The sequence below is a fragment of the Rhamphochromis longiceps genome, linkage group LG6 (assembly GCF_057381845.1).
Source record: "Rhamphochromis longiceps isolate RC_006_pf linkage group LG6, R_longiceps_female_GT1.1, whole genome shotgun sequence".
NCBI classification, from domain to species: domain Eukaryota; kingdom Metazoa; phylum Chordata; class Actinopteri; order Cichliformes; family Cichlidae; genus Rhamphochromis; species Rhamphochromis longiceps.
In genome coordinates, this window is record NC_140562.1 from 17,726,621 (window position 1) to 17,739,189 (window position 12,569).

General features: G+C 43.9%; 2 protein-coding genes across 2 annotated transcripts; both read left to right on the forward strand.

Moving 5' to 3' along the window:
* Window positions 1–1,669: 1,669 nt before the first annotated feature.
* On the forward strand, window positions 1,670–2,970 carry lrata (lecithin retinol acyltransferase a). The gene is made up of 2 exons (XM_085408523.1): window positions 1,670–2,451; window positions 2,557–2,970. Exons 1-2 carry the CDS (start codon window positions 1,720–1,722, stop codon window positions 2,707–2,709), a joined length of 885 nt encoding a protein of 294 aa, XP_085264649.1. The 5' UTR covers window positions 1,670–1,719; the 3' UTR covers window positions 2,710–2,970.
* An 829-nt stretch (window positions 2,971–3,799) lies between these two features.
* Window positions 3,800–5,207, forward strand: LOC146667819 (lecithin retinol acyltransferase). The gene is made up of 2 exons (XM_085408524.1): window positions 3,800–4,285; window positions 5,052–5,207. Exons 1-2 carry the CDS (start codon window positions 3,800–3,802, stop codon window positions 5,205–5,207), a joined length of 642 nt encoding a protein of 213 aa, XP_085264650.1.
* The last annotated feature ends 7,362 nt before the right edge of the window (window positions 5,208–12,569 follow it).

Here is a 12,569-nt window from a genome sequence, read left to right on the forward strand (position 1 = left end):
ATCTCGTTGTTTGCTACTGCTAACAACCATTGCTGCCGTGAGAGACTGATATCAGTTTTTCAACTGATTGCAACCCATTGCTTTTTACTTGGGTCCTTCATTCATCACAATTAGAGTTTTTAATGAACTCTCATTGTAAATATTGTTTTAGACACTGAATTATAAATCAGAGAATCACTTTACCTTTAGGTCTAGATGCAATACCTACACATTGTAGGTTTTCCCTTAAGCAGATATTGGCATTTTTAGACTTCATCTATCCAATAATACTAATAATAAAAGACAAACATGTCTTACTAATACTAATTTACGCTGAAATTAAAGTGATTAATCTTAATTAATCATAATCATAGCTTAAATTAGGACACCTCCAGCACAAATATTGATATGAGACTTTGATTTTCATCTTTGCTTATAATTTATGAGTGTAACTCAAGTTTTATAGTGAGCTGTATAGCTTATTGCTTTTTATGGTCATTAATCAAACACACACCTCATTAAACCGGCTTTCTCACAGACACAGTCAAATACCAGCAACGATTTATCCTTTTCTGAAAGGATTTTGCAGAATCGAGGTCAGCAGACAAATGTGCAACAAATGATCCAAAGACAAGCACAAAACGAAACAAGCTGTTGTGTTTCTCAAAGTATTTGTATCTGGGTTAAAGATGAGCGTGTAAGTGAAGCCTGAAGGATTAAGGTAATCTCATCATATGGTTCCTCTGGGAAAGTGTAGGCCATCCAACTTATTTTGGTAGACTGATCCTGGATTGATGATGGAAAAGGACGGATTGTGAGTCAACAAAATCCACGGCCCAGAAATGCCTGTTTGGGTGATAATCAGCTTAATTGTCCAATTTGAAAACACAAATAAAAAAACAGTTTGCATGACAATAATTAGCTTGACAGAAAAAAGCTCCAATGAGAACAAAGTTTTCATTTAACTTTATTTTTTTTAAATACTCTTTTATATTATTCTAGTTGTTTTATGTACAGGTATCTAACACCATCGAACTCGGTTGGAGCAGTTGGAGCAAACTCAGTTGGAGCAAAGTGGTGAGCTGGTTAGAACCATCTCCTGACAGCAAGACACCCCTGGCTTTGAAACCCATGCAGATGTGGTTGAACCCACATCTGCATGGGTTCTTTCCACAGCTTCCTCCCACAGTTCAAATACATGGATATTAGGTTAACTGTTGATTTTAAATTGGCCACATGTATGTGACTGAATGATTTTGTTCATGCAAATGTTCTTTTTCTTAAGCTTGTGCTTTTAAAAACGTATTGATACTGAATATCCAGAAATCTGTCATTTACTAAGTAAATAAATAAAAAAGGCTTTGCTGACATGATGCAAAATACAGAAAAACACAACTTAAAAAGAGATTTTCCTTTGTAGTTATAACTTTGCTTTTGTTTGTCTCCTACACTTTTAAACACAATAAAGGCTGGAGCACAAGTGGCTATCAGAGCAGTACAGTTGTTATGAATAGAGTTTATAGAGTTTATACAGCCTCTGTGAAAGAGGACTTCCCTTAACTTACAGTGTATTCAAAAACTTTTGATGCATATCATGATGAGTTCATCTTGTTTAACATTTCAAATCTGCAGTCTGAACGCAGACGTACTCTGCCGTTCCTCGTTGAACTAATATTTCACACGAGTTCGTTTTGCGCTCAGTGAGACAGATTAAAGCGGTTTAGCGGAAAACAATTGCGCATGTGTGCACCGCAGAAAACAACTAAAGGCAAGATGCTAAAGAGACGAACTACGAAGAATGCGCACGTGCGCAAAGTTACTCCTGGCCAATCGTGCCCTTGGGATTTTCTGGACGGTCTTTCTCCTCCTCGTGCGAGGAAGGATAAAAAGGCCATTCCACACACGCACTCTGGTGTACTTCCTCCGCATATGTTCACGATGCTGCAGCTGCTGACATTCTTGGTGGAGAAGGTCTCCCTTCTTTTCAAGTTCAAACTCTTTGAGTCCAGCTGGTTAGAAAGCCGGCAGCGGGAGCGCGCTGAGCGACGCACTCCATCGCCACCCCTTCGCAGGGGAGACGTGCTAGAGGTTCCCAGATCCCTCTTCACTCACTTCGGCATCTATTTAGGCGACAACAAAGTAGCCCACCTGATTCCAGACATCCTCCCCGTGCTCACGAGCAACGACAAGCTCATCAGCTCTGTCATCACAAACGAGAGGCTCATCCTCGGCTGCATATACAGGTGTGCCACGGTGCGCGTAGACACGCTGGAGGACTTCGCGTATGGCGCCAGCATCCTCGTGAACCATGCTGATAAGATGATGAAGACGCCACCTCTGCCCGACGACACCGTCGCCAAGAGAGCTGAAAAGCTCATAGGAGCCTTTCCGTACAGTTTACTGTGGAGTAACTGTGAACACTTCGTGACGTACTGCAGGTACGGAGCAGCAAGGAGCCGGCAAACAGAGCAGGTAAACATCCCGAATTGCCTGGGGCCATGTCTAAAGTATGCCGAGACTTTTAAGAAATGTTACAATGATAAATAACTTTTTTTTCCTGTTTTCTTCCCTCCGCAGTTCTGTGAGGTCCTAAAATCAATCATCAGGGACCAGCGCACTGTTATCGTTTCCGGGCTGCTTGGAATTATCTCTGTTGTTTACTTTGGTATGGCACCTTTAACTACATTACCCACAATTCTGATTCCCTTCACTCTCTGGATGGCTGGTTAAAAGAGCTCAAGGCAAGAAGCCAATAAAGAAGATGAACTTTTACTTGGCAAAACCTCCCTGAACACTGAACTCCAGCTTCATGCTTTGTCACAGTTCTCTGATTTCACTGGCCAACAGTGTTTGATGTATTATGTTGTTACTGCATCATTAGTTTCTTATTTTACTCTCAAAATGTGGGGACTAAACTGATTTCTTTATTAGAAGAATACAGTGAGTTATTTTTGCTAACATTGGACTAAATCAATAATAATGTTGTATGTAAATAAAGGTTATGAATATGACAGTTGTTTAATAAACAATGCATTTTTACATGTTTGCCTCATGTGAATCTGACTCTTCTTACATCGCCACATGAATGCCAGTGGAAGAAGAGGCCTGCATCACCCATGCTAATGGCAGATAACTGGTCATAGGGTCAGCTGTGGAACAGGCTGCGTGAGAAAGCCTCCAAAACAATAGTTGACAAACAGATAGAGAGCAAGTGATGGATTATCGCAAACCTTTATGCTTTTATATCAAGAAAGAGTCAAACCCATCACAGGACTACATTTGGCTTTAAGGGTATTTGACATGAAATTATAAGAACCTATCTCAGCTGAGAGTCGGGGTACATCCTACACAGGCTGCCAATCTGCTGCTGGACAACCAGCAACCACTCACACCCAGACCTACGATAAATACAGATCACAGATATCTATCTAATATATTTCTCTCAATATTCAACAAATCACTGAATAATAATGAGACTGGTTTGAACACTTGGAGGCCGATCTAGTCTGCAACAAAGAAACTAACAAAAGGTGCTTCTTTGGGTGTAATGGCTCAATAACTGTGACCTTTAAATTGGAATTGAACTTGTTGCCCAATTAGCCTTCCTGATGGGGGCGCTTCACCTTAATACCCCACAAATAGGCCTGAATTTCAAAATCCAACCACACAGAAAAGGGATTAAAGAAAGCTCCTTTGTTTTCCTGTGAAATTCACACTAAAACATTGAGCAACATTTAATCCTCCTCGGCAGACTCGGCCCTCCCATTTCTGTTATAAATAAAACGGTCAGGTGTCAGCCTGTGTGCTGCACACTGCCATCATGTTTCTCTACCAACTGCTCAGCTTTTTCTTTGTAGTTTCTAAAAAGGAAGAGAAGCCCAAATATGATTTATCTCTGTACAAGCGCGGCGACTTGCTTGAGGTACCCAGGACATTATTCACACATTTCGGGATTTACCTGGGGGACGATCGTGTGGCTCATCTCATTCCGGACATCCTGCCTGCGATCACCAAAAACAAATCTGCGATTGCAAAGATGGTAACAAATAACCGCCTTATCCTGGGGGCCATCACCAAAGAAGCAAGCGTCAGAGTGGACTCTGTGGCAGATTTTGCTTATGGCTCCGAGATCCTGATCAACCACGTGGATAAAGTGTGCGCACAGCCTCCCTTAGATGGAGACGAGGTGGCTCGGAGGGCAGAGAAACTCCTGGGCTCAGTCACCTACAGCCTGCTGTGGTACAACTGTGAACACTACGTCATGTACTGCAGATATGGAATGGCCATCAGCTACCAGACATACCAGGTAAACTCCACACAGAAAGGCCTCCCAGCAGCAAGACTAAAGGATGAAGTTCACTTTTTTCCAAGTCTGACTTCAAACAAGACTAAATAGGTTGTTTGTCACTGCGTTTAAACCTCGTGTCTATTCTTGTTGTAGAAACATAATTTTTGAATACCTTGCCACACACAGAATAAATGCATTTAAGGAAGTTAGACTGCTACAAAATATTTGTTTGATTGAATTTTGCAAAGTATTTTTTTTAATAAAAAACCTATAGAAGACAGTAGATTTTGCTATTCACTTTATTTTGAAAACCATATTAGAAAGAAATCTACTGGTATCTATTGCAGACGGGAAATATAATTAAAGCAGCCAGGACCATATATATTGTACCAGACATTTTATATATAAATTTTTTACATAGGTGTTATTTTAGAAAGGAAAAACATTAATTTAGACTTTTCCTCAAATAGGGTGGACTTTTTATAATTACCTCACTAAACAGTGTGTAAAAATGGTTTATTAGTACTTTTTAGGGATTTATATTGAAACAAAGACTTGCTTTTTAAAGGTTATGTTTATTTATTTATTTATTTATTTTGGGGGGGTTAAGTTTTCCTGCATTTGTTATTTTGAACTTAACTATTTCCTGAGGCGAGCAGCTCCATCTAGTGTTACTTTGTGTCCACATTGTTGTCATTAAGACTTTCCCTTTTCAGAACAAACATCTTCTACTTTTCTAAATTTATCTCACACACACAGCCTAATGTTGACATTTTCCCCCCAGTTCTGCACTACGATACGGAAGATCGTGTTCAGCAGACTGAGCGCCCTTTTGACTGCACTGTGTGGCGTGTGCACTGCGCTGTATGTAGGCTGCGTGACGCCGCTGATGTTTGTACTCATCCTGCTCGTCTCATTCACCATCTGGATGGCTGCCTAATGACCCCTGGAGAGACCGACCTGAGAGAAAGGACTCTGGCCCTGTTTTTGCTGTGTTACTGAAAACACTGGAAACAAGGTTTCTAGGTTGTTGTTTCAACTTCTTATATATGGCTGTTTTAATTTCTTTCTTTTTTCTTGTAGTTTTCTGAACTGTTAAGTAAGCTGTGATATTACTGTAGTTTAGCAGGTTTATTTAGCACAAATGTATTATGACTCAGGTGCAAAACTTTAAAGACTTTGAATAAAGCTCAAAGACATTTAAATAAAATAATGACTGAGATATATGATAGAGTACAGGGATGAGCTGTGCAGTAAGTGTGATAGATGGGTTCAAGGTGGGGGTGGAATTACATCAGGGATCAGCTCTGAGCCCGTTCTTGGTTGCAGTGGTGATGGACAGGTTAGCAGATGAGGTCAGGCATGTCTTCAGATGACATTGTGATCTTCAGTGAGGGAGTACCTGAAAGGATGGAGTTGTGCTCTGAAGAGGAATGAAAGTTCAAGATGTTAAGATTTTAATTGGGAATGAAGATTATATATCAGAGGGACACGCAGCGGGTTGATGTGACAGAAAAGACCGCTAAGGATCGGGTGAGATGGTGGCAGGTGATCTACTGTGGTGACGCCTAAAGGGAGAAAGATGATGAAGAAGAAGACGAATACAATATATGTCAGTGTGATGGTGTATGCAAATTGTATTGTGATAAGACTCACAGAAATGACACAACTTGTTACTTTTGTATGTTGTAGAATAAATTACTGTTTGTACCATGTGGACAAAAGCGCAATAAATTCCTTCTATTGTAATTAGTTTTTGTTATTCTGTTAAACAATTTGAATTTCCCTTCATGTTGCATTACTTTTATGGCTCATAGGTCATATCATTACATTATTATCTGCTGCTATTTCAATCGTTTTTGACAACGCCTTGTCTGGGAAAAATAGGCGGAGACAACAATGCTCAGAATTAAATGTTTTTGCTGCTTACTGCAGAGACTGTTGTTAATCTTCTCCCATTTCAACAGTAACAAGGAAAGTGATATATGCAGTACAATGTTGTGAAATCATCTTAATAAATTCTCTGTAAATATTCAGTATATGGCTATGCAAACACACAGTTCAACTTAGACTTAGACTTCGAGCTTTTTATTGTCATTGTGCAGTTTCTTGCACAGCGAAATTGGGTAGCTGAACCACAAAGGTGCTAAAGTAAGAAGAAGAGAAACCAATATACAACAAAGGCGGAAAATAAATAAATAATTAAATAAATAGAATAAAATAAAAAACAGTGTATATGTATACATATGTGAGTGGAACTATATACATGGTGTGGACCAAAATAATTGCACATGAGCCAAAAATATTGCACAGAACATGGAAAGACTGAGATATTGCACATAGATGATCAACAGCAGTGTCAGGGTGGATGTGTTGGGGAAGTCTTTACACACTCTTAGTTTGCATTAAGAGTTCTGACAGCCCACGGGAAGAAGCTGTTCTTTAGTCTGTTGGTTTTGCACCTGATGGATCTGAGCCTTTTTCCAGAGGGCAGGATGTTGAAGAGGTGGTGGTTAGGATGGAGGTGGTCCTTTATAATTGCCCTGGCTCTGGAGAGACATCTTGAGCTGGCAATTAAGTTCAGGGAGGGGAGTGGACAGCCGATCACCTTCTCTGCAGTTCTGATGACCCTCTGTAGTCTCTTCTTGTCAGCTGTTGTGCAACCAGCGTACCACACAGGATGGCGTGCACCAGCACACTCTCGATAGTGGCACGGTAGAAGGACACTAGGAGTTCAGTCTGCAGCCTGTTCCATCTCAGAACCCTCAAGAAATGGAGGCGCTGCTGGGCTTTCTTTACTAGGGCTGATGTGTTTTGTAACGTGCGGTGGAGATGAAGCCAGCCGCGGAGGTGTGCAGGTGGATAGCGAATGAGCAACAGCTTCTGACTTTCCAAAAAGTACTCATTTATTTACAATATCAAAAATAAGTGCTACCTCTACCACACATTACTGAAGAGCACACTAGTCCGCGTACACACGGGAGCATCCATTACAGGAGGAGTGCGAAGAAGAACAAAAAGGGGGTGACACCAGTCGTGAGACAGGAGGCGCCGCCATGTGGTGATACACTGCATTACGATAGCAACTGTTACATAGTCCCCCCTGGTGAGAAAAAGGCTGTCCTCAGCCGTACACAGCTGAAAAAACACACACCACACCTAACAGTACCCTATACATAGAGGTTACAGCTAAGATTGGTGCACACACACAGGGCAAAAGACCATTTAAAAATGAAATTGGTGAAAATAAGACGAATATGTACAGTGGAAAATCAGTCTTCTTAGTTTTTTCACTTTTTCCTTTTTTTTGTTTTTAAAGTAAATGCCAAGAATGAACCTTAACGCACTAAAGAGCCATAAAACTGGATTAAGTAGAGCAAACAGAAACATCTACATATCATGACTCAAAGTAGCAATGCAACAAGACAGCATCAAACAGGTTTAACCAGAACATTTCACTTCAGATCAAGCCTGGTTGTGTGAAAATCATTAGTCCATCTTTTGTTGCTCCAGCCAGACGTAACTCTGGGGCAACGTCTGGGCCTGAGATTGTAATGTCCACCAGCAGCTGGGTGCTGGACAGATCTGGGTGAAACACTCTCTGGAACAGCGCCCACACCAGAAGAAGAGTCAATGTCCGGTAAATCAAAGGGGAATGGCTCAGAGCCAATGTCAGTGTCTGCAGGGGGGCCAGGGTGGGCCTGAGAGTCAGAGTTCAGACCCTCTGCGGTCTCTCTCTCAGCAGGCAATGAAACAGAATGTTCTTCGGAAGTGAGAGAGTCCCAGGTATGGAACGGTTGCATGTTCACAACATGATAAACACCTGCATCCACACCGGAGTCCACCCAAGTGAGCCTGTAATTAACATCACTGAGTCTCTGAGATACACACAATGGTCCCTGAAACAGTGGTGCAAGTTTAGCAGTAAAGTTAGACTGAGCATCTGACCTGGGGTGCGTCTTAACTCTCACAAGGTCACCAACACGAAACGAGGCATGTCGATGTCTCAAGTCATAGTAATGTTTTTGTCTGTCATGGCTATAGTCCAAAGCTGCTTTGGCGTGGTCGTGAGCTTCCTGCAGGGAGGCTCTCAGAGTCTCAGGGTAAGGCACACCCGGTTCATCAACACCTGCTGTAGAAGGCTGAGTGATAAGGTCAAGCGGGGTGTCTAACTCACGACCATAAAGCATCATGGCAGGAGTCAAACCTGTACTGTCATGAGGGGCGGTGCGCAGAGCAAAGCAAATCTGAGGGAGAAACTTGTCCCATGATGTGTGCTTATCACCTACATAAGCGCGGATTGCAGTTTTCAGAGTCCGGTTGACGCGTTCAGTAGCATTTGTCTGAGGGTGATATGCCGTAGTGAGTCTGTGCACCGAGCCTAATGCAGAAACAACATGTTCAAAAAGCTCACTCACAAAAGGAGACCCTCTGTCAGAAATCAGGTAAGTGGGTGTACCATGTCTAGCAAAAATGTCAGTGACGAATTTACCAGCTGCTACCTGAGATGTAGCTTCTTTGACAGCACTGGCTTCAACCCATTTAGTCAAATAGTCAACAAACACGATCAAATAAGCATTACCAGTGGGGGTGCGGGGAAGTGGCCCAACAAAATCCACACCCACATACTCCCAGGGTTTCTGGGGGACAATGGGAACCATAAGACCGGCTGCTTTTTTCTGACTTGGCTTGGTGAGTTGGCACACTGAGCATGAAATCACATAGCGTTTCACATCAGCTGCCATTTTGGGCCAGAAAAACCTAAAACGCAGCCTAGCCAATGTCTTAGAAACACCCAAGTGACCTGCTGTGGGGTGGTCATGGTAATAGTCCAGCAAGGTGCCTCTCAAGGAAGTAGGGGCAAACAGTTTCAGCTCTTTCAAAGGGTGCAAAGCACATGTGGACTTGGGTTCCCTGTGATACAAAAGAGAGTCATACACAACATACTGTAACAAGGTGGCATTGTCCGAGCTGTTCAGAGAGTCTGCTTCAATGTCTCTGAGGAGTGGACCTGTGACGTGATCGTCTAACTGCAGCTGTCTCAATTGTGAACGGTCAGCCAGAATGACGGGGGGCAGAGTACGAATGTCCAGGCTGCCCATAACAGCATGATCTGGTAAAAGATCAGTCGGCCTGTCACAGGTCAGAGGCAAAGGGTTGCGTGACAGTGCGTCGGGAACTTTGTTTTGTGCACCAGGTTTGTGCACTATTGTGAAATCAAAGTCCTGCAAACGAAGTGACCAGCGGGCGAGTCGGCCCGTTGGGTTTTGACGAGACATGAGCCACCTGAGACTGTTGTGGTCAGTGAAGATAGTAACATGAACACCTTCAACATACGGGCGGAAGTGTTCCAGAGCCCATATCACAGCGAGGCACTCCTTCTCTGAAGTGCAGTAGGGGAGTTCAGCTTTGTGAAGGGAGCGACTAGCAAAAGCCACAACATACTCACGACCCTTGTCATCCTTTTGCATCAACACTGCCCCAAGACCAATGTCACATGCATCGGCGTGAATGGAAAAGGGACGGTTGAAGTCTGGAAATGACAGGATCGGGGCTGATGTGACATGATCCTTCAAAGTGTCCATGGCCCTTCGACAGCTGTCGTCCCAGTGGAAAGCATTGTCCTTTCTGGTGATGGCGTGAAGAGGTTCGGCATGGCGGGCATAATTCTGAATGAAGCGTCGATAATAGCCAGTCAAGCCAAGGAACTGACGGACGTGTTTCACTGAGGTTGGGGTATCAAACTCCTTAACCGCCTTTACTTTGTCTGGATCGGGCTTAACACCTGATGATGTGATGCGGTACCCGAGAAAGGTGAATTCATCGAGGCAGAATTGGCACTTTTTGAGCTTCAATGACAAGCCAGCAGCCTGGAGTCTGCCCAGCACCTCCTCAAGATCCACTAAGTGCTGTTCAAAGGTAGGTGAGGCGATAACAATGTCATCCAGGTAGACTGCGCACGTTTTGTAAATGAGGCCAGCAAGCACAGAGTTCATGAGTCTCTGAAAAGTTGCAGGTGCGTTGCAGAGCCCAAAGGGCAGCACCCGAAACTGGAAGAGACCGCAGTGAGAGATGAAGGCAGTTTTAGGCTTCGAGTCCTCTGCTACAGCAACCTGCCAATAGCCTCGCGCTAAGTCCAATGTCGAGACAAACTTTCCTCTTGCCAGAAAGTCCAAAGACTCATCTACACGAGGCAGGGGATAAGAGTCTTTTCGGGTAACTTGGTTGAGCCCTCGAAAGTCCACACAAAACCTTGGTTCCGTGGCCGCTCTATTTACAATGACTACAGGAGCTGCCCAAGGGCTTGTGGAAGGTTCAATGATGTTGTCCTTCAACATTTGTTGTACTTTTTCTTCAATCACACGTTTCTTAGCAGGTGACGTGCGATAGGGTGGGAGATTGACAGGTGTTGCATTGCCAGTCTCTATGGCGTGCTCAGTGAGAGCCGTTCGACCAAGTTGACCATCAAACAAGGAGCTAAACTTGCTGAGCAGATTGAGTAAAGCATCCTTGTTGTTCTCTGAGAGACTTGCTTCAGACAGTTTGGCTGTTAAGTCTGAGCGAACCAAGTCCAAAGACATCAGTGTTCCAGGTGAATGTGAGTAATCATTTTGAAGGTCCTCTTCATCGTCTGCGAGTGGGCAGGGGATGTCCTCAATGTAGACGGTTCTAGTGGGAATGTGAATAGAAACAGAAGCTCTTGCCATAAAATCCATTCCCAGAATGAAAGGAGAGGACAAATCTGGTATTATTGCAAAACGCTGGTAAAAGTTCTTGTTCATGAATCCAATATTGAGCCAAATAACACCGTCAGGGATACAGGGAGCATTATTGGCGAGGTTAACTGCAGGACCATTCCACTCACTTGTGTTTCTAGGGTGAGAGTCATTTACTTGAATGAGATCTGTTCGTACAGCCGAGAGGGAAGCACCCGTGTCGAGGGTAGCATCCACAGATGAAGCATTGAAGTTCACTTTCGTTCTTAGTGGGGTATTCCAGTGGACTTGTGAAAAATTGTCTTCCAAGTGTCCAAGACTGTGTCCACCCTGTAGTGAATCGGGCGTGTGAGGCTCCGTTAGTAACTGGGGGAAGGTTGGCCTCTGTGAAATGTCCTCCCCCCCCTGTAGTTTCCCGACTGCCTGTATTGTGGCTGGGATGTGGTGCTGCTTAATTCCACCTTTTCATGGCCAGGGTCAGAGGGGCCAGGTGCCGGCAATGGCTGGACTGGGCCATGCCTAGCGGTGTTCGAGGCTCGTTGTGGCAAATGAGGTTGGGTGTTACAGTTTGGGCAGGTGCGTGTGGTGAACCCTGGCTGAGAGCATTTGAAGCAGTAAGGTTCAGGCTTATAGTTGTCTTTGCTACATAAAGCAGGCTGTGGTCTTTGTGGTCCAAGCACTGAGTGAAGCTCATGAGCACGTAGCAGCAGGTCCATTACAGAAGTGACATTAGCGCGATACAGGGCAACTCTGTATTTTTCAAGAGCATGTTTACTAATTAGGTCGATTCTGTCTTTTTCAGGTGGAGGACTCTTCAGTTTGTCAAACTCACTCAACATGTGGGCAACAAAGGTTGGGAGTGGTTCGTCCTGAGCCTGAACACGATCCAAAATTCCTCTCAGGATGCGTTCTTGGTTGTCGGAGGGCAGAAAAACTGTCTTAAACAGTTGACAGAATTGAGCCCATGATGTGATGTGGGAGCTCAATGCCTTGAACCATTTCCCGGGCTCTTTTGCAAGAAAGTGTGGCAGTTCGTTTAGCAATTGCCCATCGGTTAGGTTCAATGAGGCTTTGTATGTGCCAACTGCATTTAACCAGTCCTCAGGTTGCACTTTGCCGTCCCCAGCATACACAGGAGGCTCCAGTTTTGCGTGATGTAAAGCTGCTGCAATCACTCTGGAAGTGCTGCTGAGCTCAAGTGAGTGAGATGGGAGAAAAGGATTTGTAGGTTGAAATGGGTTGCTGGGCAGGAACGGATTGGTACTGTTGGTGGGTTCAGTTTTGTCTCTCGCGGGAACATGAGGTGTCGATGTGGCCATTGGGAAAACAGGAGACTGTGGGACTGCAGGAGGGGGGGAGCTCCCCATTGTGAGTTGGTCCCACTGCCTTAGTAAACTCTGCTGTATGTTCAGTGAGTCACGTAAACAATCACTAAGCTTATTCACCTCAGTTCTTAACTCCACCACTTGTTGGCTAAGGCTAGGAGTCACATTTTCAACTATCTGGCACATAGGTAACGAGGTAAGTTCCATGTCTGAGTCAGAGTCGTCTGGGCAGTGTGCCATTGTGATTTCAAAAAAATTAAG

Bases quoted from the DNA above. Each gene is read 5' to 3' on its own strand.
- lrata (XM_085408523.1), top strand. From the start codon at position 1,720: ATGTGTGCACCGCAGAAAACAACTAAAGGCAAGATGCTAAAGAGACGA. The intron at 2,452-2,556 runs GTAAACATCCCG...TTCCCTCCGCAG, and splicing joins GGAGCCGGCAAACAGAGCAG to TTCTGTGAGGTCCTAAAATC.
- LOC146667819 (XM_085408524.1), top strand. From the start codon at position 3,800: ATGTTTCTCTACCAACTGCTCAGCTTTTTCTTTGTAGTTTCTAAAAAG. The intron at 4,286-5,051 runs GTAAACTCCACA...TTTTCCCCCCAG, and splicing joins TCAGCTACCAGACATACCAG to TTCTGCACTACGATACGGAA.